This window comes from Arachis ipaensis, chromosome B04, assembly GCF_000816755.2.
Source record: "Arachis ipaensis cultivar K30076 chromosome B04, Araip1.1, whole genome shotgun sequence".
In the NCBI taxonomy this organism is placed as follows: Eukaryota; Viridiplantae; Streptophyta; class Magnoliopsida; order Fabales; family Fabaceae; genus Arachis; species Arachis ipaensis.
In genome coordinates, this window is record NC_029788.2 from 4,718,206 (window position 1) to 4,727,948 (window position 9,743).

The window sequence follows — 9,743 nt, forward strand, 5'->3', positions numbered from 1 at the left end:
CATGGTTGCTAAGCTTCAATGTCGAATCCCTTCACCACAAGAATGGTTGGTTGTACGCTTACTCATCAAATCTGGAAAAGGCTGGAGGATCACTTCTCATCCAAAATTAAGGCCAAGGTAATGCAGCTGAAGAACAAATTAAGCACAATTTAGATAGGCAATTCGGTCACTGTATATGTCTTGTCAATAAAGAGCACTATGGATGCACTAGCATCAGTAGGTGAATCAATGAAAGAAAGCGATCATGTCAATGCAATACTACACAGTCTAACTGAAGAATATGGAAATGTGATGACCTCAGTCTTGGCAAGATCAACCAGCATAACACTGGGAGAATTAGAAGCACTATTACTCGCTAATGAAAGCATGCTAGCAAGATTCAGAAAATCTGAATCTTTTTTACAAGCAAATGTAGCTCAGCATTCACAACATTCACAAATTCAACAAAATCAATTTTATTCTCAAAGTTCAACAGCAAGAGAAAACTATAGAGGCAACTTTCGTGGCAGACCTGGAAGAATATTTAGGGGAAGCAGCAGAGGTGCACATGATGCAGAGCGAATGACTCAAGATGCAGGAAGATTCACACAAGATGGTGATTATGGTAGAGCACAGTATGGTCGAGGAAGAATGATGCAAGGTGGAAGGCCACAATGCCAAGTCTGTGATAGGGTTGGACATACAGCAAAATTCTGTTGGTATAGATATGATAAGGAGCAATATAAAGACATAAATGGAATCACTCAGCCAAAGGCAAACTACAGTAATGTCTTAGCAACTCCCTCCACTGTTCAAGATCCGAACTGGTATCCTGACTCTGGAGCCACACACCATATGACTCATGATGCACATAATCTCATGGAGAAAGAGGCATACACTAGAGATGAACAAGTTGTCATAGGAGATGGTTCATGTTTGCATATTCATCATGTTGGTAAAATGTGTTTTAAAATTAATTTGAGCTCAAAATTACTTACCTTAACTAAGTTGCTTCATATGCCTGAAATCACAAAGAATCTAATGAGTGTGCATCAATTCTGTTGTGATAATAGAGTTTTCTTTGAATTTTATTGTGATAAATGCTGCATCAAATCACAAGGAACTAGAGAACTATTACTCCAAGGAAGTGTTGACAAAGGCCTATATAGATTTGGGGACATCACTGCTGCACACACACCTTTTGCTTACACATCCTCATTAGCACAGTCTAATTCCTTTCTGATTTGGCATGCAAGATTAGGGCATCCGAATCATAATGTAGTGTCAAAAGTACTCAAAACTTGTAATCTTTCTATTTCACCTAATAAAGAAACTTGTGAAGCCTGGTGTGTTGGAAAATCACATCAGCTACCCTTCTCTCTTTCACAAACTATATACAATTCACCTTTAGATCTTGTCTACTCAGATATTTGGGGACCTGCACCCCAGGTTGATAACAGTGGAAACTGGTATTATGTGCATTTTATTGATACTTTTTCAAAATTCACTTAGCTTTACCTTATTAAATCTAGAGCTCAACTAAAATCAGTTTTTAATCACTTCCAACAAATGGTTGAATTTTAATGAAACACAAAATTAAAAATGTTACAATCTGACAACGCTGCTGAATATGTTAGCTTATAAAAAATTCTAAATGACAGAGGAGTGCAGCACAAGTTCTCATGTCATCACATCCATCAACAAAATGGATCTGCAAAGAGAAAGCACAGGCACATAGTGGAAATGGGCCTCATACTCTTGGCTGGTGCCTCTATGCCAACTAAGTTTTGGGGAGAAGTATTCACCACAACTGTAAAATTGATTAATGTCCTGCCAACTCCAGTGCTAGATGGAGTGTCCCCTATAGAGAAACTGTTTGGAAAAGAGCCTTCTTACTCAAGTCTCAGAGTTTTTGGATGTCTTTTCTTCTGTAAGAACTGTAACTAATCAACCGGTTAATTAAGTGATTATATTGCCCAAATTACGTTCTGAAAAGTTAGAGTGAGAATGTGAGGATTTAAAAGTGAGTTTTAGATTCAGTAGGTTTTTCTGAGTCAGAAAATGTATTTTCTGCGAAAAACCGTGAAAAACTGTGAACTGGCGGTTGAACCGGTTCAAGTCTTCCCAGTACCGCACGAGAAAAAGTGAAAACCGTCAAAAACCTTAAAAAAATATTAGAAGTTGAAAATCGGGCGTTAATTTTAAAGGTTTGACCCGAAGTTAGGCCAAACGGGTTAAAAACGCTAACGGGTTGGACCGGGCCCAAGCCCAACATATATAAGGTTCATTTAATGAACCCTACCCTTTCAAAAACACACACACATCAGAATTGAAAGAGGGAGAGGAGAAGAGATTGAGCATTATTCACTTCAATCTTCTCAAGCTTATATCTTGAGCTACAGAGCTCCGATCGCCGCACCGTTTGCAGTTACGCGTTCCTTGTGAAGAGCTCTACAAAACCCATATAAGAAACTGGTAAGTAAAGCTCAAAATCCCTTCAGTTCTTCTCCTCAAAATTTTGGGTATTTAGGGCTTATGGTTAAGTGAGTTTTTGTGATTTTGGATGTTTAGGTTCACTCTAATCATTGCTTAGCATTGGATTTTGGCTATCAAAACTGTTGGAAAAGGTAAGAGACATTAAATCCTTGTGAGATTATATTTATGTTGAATCCTGGGTTGATTTGTGGTGATTTGTATGTATATAGCTTGATTATTGTGAGTTTGGGAGCTATTGGAACATATTGGTGCTTGTTGGAGTGGAAGTGGAAGCTTGATTGTGGTGGAAAGCTCATTTGGTGCTCAATTTTGAGTTTTTTGACATATTAGAAATCGGCCAAGGTATGGTTTTGGTTTCCTCTATGTAGTATATAATATTCATGGACACTTAGGCTAGTGACCTATAGGATAGGTTGGAATTATGTGGTTGTTGATGATGGTTTATTTCAAAATGCATGTTGAATTGGTAATGTTATGTTGAGAAATAATGATGTTGAAGCATGATGTTTGATGACTTGAATGATTGTGTGTTGTTGGATGTGGATATAAAGTATGAATGGAATTGATGATGATAAGTGATGGGAACAAACTAATGATTGGTGAAGATGTTGGTGGAGAATTGACTTTAGTATCATATATGTGGTATTTGATGATTGAGAATGGTGAATTGTGATTTAAAAGGGTAGAGTGTACTAGAAATGAAAGTTTGGAATGATTTGGTATGGTTTTTGTTGTGTTTTATAAGAAATTGTGGAAATTGTGAAGTTTGGTAAAAGTGGATTTTTTGTGAACTTTGTCTGATTATAACTTTTGCCTCGATTTTCAAAATTGGTTGAAATTAGTTTAGAATTAAAGTTTATTGAAAACTCTTCGAAACGATATAAAGTTTGAAAGATTTTGAATTTTGTAGAGGAAGTTATGATCATTCAAAGTTGGTGTTGAAAATCTGAAATTCTACAGAGTTGCAGAATTTTGTGTTTTCTGGTATGTGCGGACGCACACCTCTGCGAAAATCTTGTCCTGTGCGCACACACAAACCTATGCGTACGCACACGCAGAGGAAGGCAGTCTGCTTGCAGCGCTAGAACAGCATGCGCGCACACACCAAAGAGAAAATGCAACATGTGCGCACGCACACGTTAGGAAGGCTAGTCTGTTAGAGGCGCTGACACAGGTTGTGCAAGCGAACAGACATTGAAAGTTTTGACACCTGTGCGTACGCACACCTCTATGCGTATGTACACTTTTAAAATCTTCCTGGGCGTGCGCACGCACACCCCTGTGCGGCTGCTCATGCCCTGTTTCTCAAATTTTACTTTATTTTCAACTATTCTACCTTCCCAACAAGGTTGTAAGCTTCTCTAACACCATTTTAGGACTCTTGGGCCTAGTTTTGGATATTTATAACATTGGGAAAGAATTTAATGGCTTTAGATGATATTATTTGGGAAACTTAGAAAACGGAAGCCTATGTTTCTGGCGTGCTGAGGATGGTGTGACGCTATGTGATGAATGGTTGATGTATAAGATGAGAATTGAGGAACTGTTGAGTTCGGAATAAACATGTGAATTGACAGTGGTTGAGATGAGTCAAGGACTCGAATGTGTGATGAGGAATCATTGATGTATTGAAACTGTTTTCTGAAAAAACACTGCACTATTATTTTGTATTGAGATTATGAGACGCTATGCACCCGGCAGGGATGGCGGTTGGATCCCGCCTGTCGAGGTAGCGGCGGCGGCGTAAGGACGGTGGTCTGATCCCGCTTACGTTGAGATGTGAGGTCTGTGGCAAGAGTATCCCGCTCGCATCCCTTTGGATCTATAGAGCATGCAGGCGCAAAACCCTGGACAGTGATCCGAGCACTATATCTCGGGGGTTCCCATTGATGATTCCGAAGGGCGACATCTCCATGGAGATGTGTCGGGTTGGCAGTTGAACCGACAATGTGATATCACAGTCAATAGGGCAGGCATTTATCATATGCATTATCTATCTGTTTGTATGCTTTGACTACTTGAAATGGCTTGCATATTTGTATAACATGCCTATTTGCTATTTGAATTATTTGTCTTATATGCTTCTACTTGTGTTTTACTTGCATTGTATATTACCTGTGTTTTCTACTGGGATTGAGGAGGTTCGGAAGGCGGTGGCGATGGGATCGCTTGGAGGATCGGTTGGTGAAGGCTGTGGGTAGGCATGGCAACGGGTACCCACGGGGGCGGGGACATGCCCCCCGCCCCCCGCCTCCATATCCAGTCCCCGTCCCCGCCCCGTCCCCACCACGGGTAACGGGGACCCCGTATCCGCCGGGGATCGGGGACTCCACGGATATCCACGGATTTTTACAAAATTAAAAAAAATTGGAAAAAATTGGGAAAAAAAATGAAAAAACTATATCAATCATCATGTTCCAATTGTCTCCAAAGCATTAACAACAAAGACATCAACAACATGTTCCTTATCTCCAAAGACATTAACAACATTAACAACAACAAAGATATTAACAACATTAAAGAAATAAAAACAATTGGATAATTTTATCAATGAACATGAGTATATTACGTGGCAAAAATGTTCATTTGATGCAAAATAAAATTAAAAAAGAATTATTTCATGGATAGTAATTGCAGACAAGAGTAAAAACTTCATCTACAACAATGTCAAACAAGCTGGAGCGTCTTTTTCATTTAGACACATTGTTTTGCGTGATGAAATACTTTTGAGCGTGACTGGCCACTTGAGTAGGGGTCCTTGATATAACATAGTTCCTTGCAATTCCACGCCAATCACCTTTGCCCAACTTTTGTAATCCAAGTAAAAATATTTTGTTCCTCTTCAGTCCTTGGAACCCCTACATATTGAAAATTATAATTTAACTATAAGAAAATGCTGCATAAATGTGTTTGCTTGTCTTCATTTAGGATATATGGTAGCATTGTTGGAGTCATGTGCAATGTAAAAATGAAATTAATTTAGAACAAATGAAAAGAAAACACCCATTAAATCATAGCGAAAACAGGCATCTCAGCTAATGCTTGAACACCATTTAGAATCTAATTACTCTAATCACAAATCAGAATCAGAAGTTCATAAATTCAGAAATCAAAATCTAATTACCCTAATTTAGAAATTCAGAATCTAATTACCATAATCACAAATCAGAATCAGAAGTTCAGAAATCAAAATCTAATTACCCTAATTCAGAAATTCAAAATCTAATTACCTTAATCACAAATCAGAATCAGAAGTTCAGAAATTCAGAAATCAACTTACCCGACACAGAAACCACAGCAAAGACCGGCGATTTGGCAGACAAACGTGAAGAGGAGAAGATGACGACTGGCGACGGTGAGCTCAGGACCACCAGTGAGAGACCGAGCCACTCAGGAGGCGGCGCTGGGTCGTGGGAGGCGGCGGTCGGCAGTGTTTGGGAAGGAGACAGAAGGGGCTGAGGGTTTGAACTTTGAGGAGGAGTGGAGAGGAGACGAGACGAGACTGCGACACTGAGGGACCTAGAAGGTGGGAGGCGGCGGTCAGCGGTGTTTGAGAAGGAGAGGGACTAATGGTTTGAGCTTTGAGGAGGAGTGGAGAGGAGAGGAGACGAGATCACGAGACTCTCACTCTGTCTCTGAAGCAGGGATTCAGGGAAGCATATGTGCGGCTAGGGTTGCTGTCCAATGGCTCAGTCACATATTATATATATAAGGGCATTTCCGTCATTTCATTTAAACGGGGATTTAACGGGTCTCCATGGGGCGGAGACCTCTCCCCCTGCCCCCGCCCCGTTTATTATACGGGGCCTCGTCCCCCGTCCCTGCGGATAGAAAATGGTCTGTATATGGCTAGCCAGCTTAAACTCCGCGAGCCGTGGCTAGATTCTTATGATATTATACTATTATCTTTTGTTATATTATACCCATATCTTGTGCTTTAAGTTAGTAGCTTCGTTATTACGTTTACGCTTTTTAGATTTTGATTTTGAGCTATATCCTTCATCGGGTTTCTAGATTATACTATTCTTTATATATATATATATATATGAGCTTAGAACTGTCGTAATCTCTGATTAACCTTTGCTTTACGACGCGAGGTAAAGCTTGGGCTAATTAGGGTGTTACAGCTTCCCTCATCAAAGGCCTTATAACAAACATAAGCTGGACCTTAGATCTTCACCCTGCACGTTCATTGGCTATAGCACAGCTCACAAGGGATACAAATGTCTCACTCAAGATGGAAATATAATAATTACCAGAGATGTGGTATTTGTTGAAACCAAATTCCCCTTCAAGGAACTCAACAAGCAAAACCAGTCCTCAGTAGCAGTAGTTGATCAAACAACATCACAAGTGCCAACTATTCCTAAACTCCCAATCTCAATAGCTCAAAATCACTCAAGTTTAATCTCAACACCAACACCAGAACCTTCACCTCCAATACCTCATTCAAGTCCAGCCACAACAAATAACCCTTCAAGAGTCCTTTCTCAGCAAATAAGAGATAATCTTCTTCAAACATCATCACAGCAACTCTTGAGTACTCAACAAGTAACAATGCCAGCTTCAATTCAACAACAGCCTCAATCAGCCAGCAACTCTCAAAGGCCAGTAGCAGTGTCCTAAATCCCAACACCAGTTCCAATTAATGACTTAGAGATTATGCTTCCAATTTCTAAACCACCTCGCACAATAGTTACAAATGTGCACCCTATGACAACCAGAAGTAAGACAGGGATAGTAAAGCCTAAGGCGTTTTAGGCAAGCTTAGATCCAAGGAGTGTGAAACAGGCCCTCGACATGCCTGAATGGAAAGCAGCTATGGACTTGGAGTATGATGCCTTAATGAAAAACAACACATGGGAGCTAGTGAAGCTGCCTCCAAACAGAAGTGCTATAGGGAGTAGATGGGTGTTCAGAGTCAAGTACAACTCAGATGGGTCTCTTAAAAAATACAAGGCAAGGCTAGTTGCTCAAGGCTATGCACAAAGACCAGAATTCGATTTCACAGAAACCTACAGCCCTGTAGTAAAACCCACCTCCATAAGGATAATACTGTCTATTGCCTTGGCAAACTCATGGCCAATAAGGCAACTTGATGTCAACAATGCCTTCCTTCATGGTGACCTGATGGAGGAAGTGTATATGAAGCAGCCTCAAGGGTTCGAATAGGGAGATTCATCACTAGTTTGCAAATTAGCAAAGGCTCTCTATGGCCTAAAACAAGTACTAAGGGAATGGTATTGCAAGCTAGCTAACGGTCTAAATGACATTGGTTTCAAGCAAACAAAATCTGATGTGTCAGTTTTCCAAAGTGATCTTAATGGAGCAAAAACGTTTGTGCTGGTTTATGTAGATGACATATTAGTCACTGGTGAGTCTGAAGATACAATGAAGCAAGTCATCGAGCAGTTGAATGCAAAATTCGCTCTAAAGGACATGGGAAGCCTATGCTACTTTCTTGGAATTCAAGTGACAAATACAAGCAATAGTGGTTTGATTCTCACCCAGAAAAAATACATAAAGAAACTGATGAAGAAGGCCAACATGGTGGGCTGCACCTCGTGCCACACTCCCCTGGCATCTACAGTCAAACTATCAACTTGTGGTGGTGCCAAATTTCATGACTCTACACTTCACAGGTCCATAATTGGCAGTCTCCAGTACCTGACTGTGACAAGACCTGAAATATCATATAGTGTACATAAACTAGCACAATTTGTTCAATCCCCACTAGAGTCTCATTGGAAAATGGTAAAAAGGGTGCTTAGGTACTTGAATGGAACTTCTAACCATGGGCTGCATCTAAAGAAGGAAGGCTCGATGACGATGAATGCCTATAGTGATTTAGATTGGGCTGGGGATCCTGATGACAGAAAATCCACCAGTAGCTACTGCGTCTTCCTAGGATCAAATCTAGTGTCCTGGGCTTCAAGGAAGCAAACTGCAGTGGCAAGGTATAGTACTGAGGCAGAATATAGAAGCATGGCAGACGTTGTTGCTAAGCTGATTTGGGTGAAGAACCTACTTTGTGAGCTCCAATTTCCACCAAAGGAGCCTCCCCTGCTCTACTGCGAGTCTGCGACAACCAAAGTGCAGTGTTTCTGGCTGCAAATCCCATCTTACACTCCAAATCCAAGCACTTTGAGATCGATCTTCACTTTGTAAGAGATCATGTTAACAGCAGGGACATGGCAGTAGTCACATTCCAGGATCAGTGCAAGTGGCTGACATCTTAACTAAGGCAATCCCTTCAGAATCAGAGGCTTTCTGCACTTTAGAGATCGGTTAAGTATTGTTGAAGCTACAGTCGTGTCCCAGAAACAAGATACAGTTGCTGTGAAAAACAAGGAAGAATAAAACTAGAGATGATGATGAGTGTATTAAGCACTGTAATCAAATCATTTGAGAAGCATGTGCACTGCTGTGAATTCAATCCAGTTAGAATCAGTCACAAGCTTCAGTTGCAAGTTTCAGTTAGTTAGTTACTAGCTTCCAGAAGCTTCAGTTAGTTATCAATTCAGTTGTGTTATCTCTCAGCTATAAATAGCTAAAGTCTACTTGTAATTCACACTTTTCTGATTAACTTTCACTTTGCTCAATAACAGAACTCCCCATTCTTCTCTCAAATCTCATTCTCATCCCTTCTCTCCATCTTTATCATGCTCCTCTACTAAGCTCAGTTCTGTTCTCTATATTCTGTGTGCATAAAGCACTAATATCTTCAACGTGGTAACTTCTTCTCTCATCCCACACGGTAACCAAAAAGCCAACCCTCCTCTTCTTCGTTCATTCTTTCTTCTTTCGTCCACATTCCTATCTCTATTGCTCCATCCATTTTAAAAAACAAATCTAAAAGTTAAAAGTTGGCTTTCCCTCACTCAACAACAAAGAAAATGACAACCTTATACATAGAAATAGGTACATATTTTATATGTTTTATTAGTAGTTAATTAAAGTTAATCCTAATTTTTTGAGTTAAAAATTTTAGAAACAAACTGTATATAATTTTTTAATTATTTTTTTGTTTAGTATATAAATAAATTAGTTGTTAGTTAATTAGGAGTAGTTAGAGAATATATTTTCTTTGTTATAATTATAATAGTAGTATTAGTTGTTAGTGTTAGTAAATTGTTGTTAGTGTATAATATTAATTGGATGTTAGTATATCTTTTTTTAATTTTAGTTTTAGTTTAATTAATTTTTTTAAACAACAAAAATTTTATTAATTTTAGTTTTATTTTATATAATTTTTTTGAAAAAAAACC

The 9,743-nt window shown here is 39.3% G+C and overlaps 1 protein-coding gene across 1 annotated transcript; it reads left to right on the forward strand.

Annotated features, from left to right (window-relative positions):
• LOC107635871 lies at positions 199-1,763 on the forward strand. Its single transcript, XM_016339423.1, has 2 exons — positions 199-930; positions 1,641-1,763. The coding sequence occupies exons 1-2, from the start codon at positions 199-201 to the stop codon at positions 1,761-1,763; spliced, it is 855 nt and encodes a 284-aa protein (XP_016194909.1).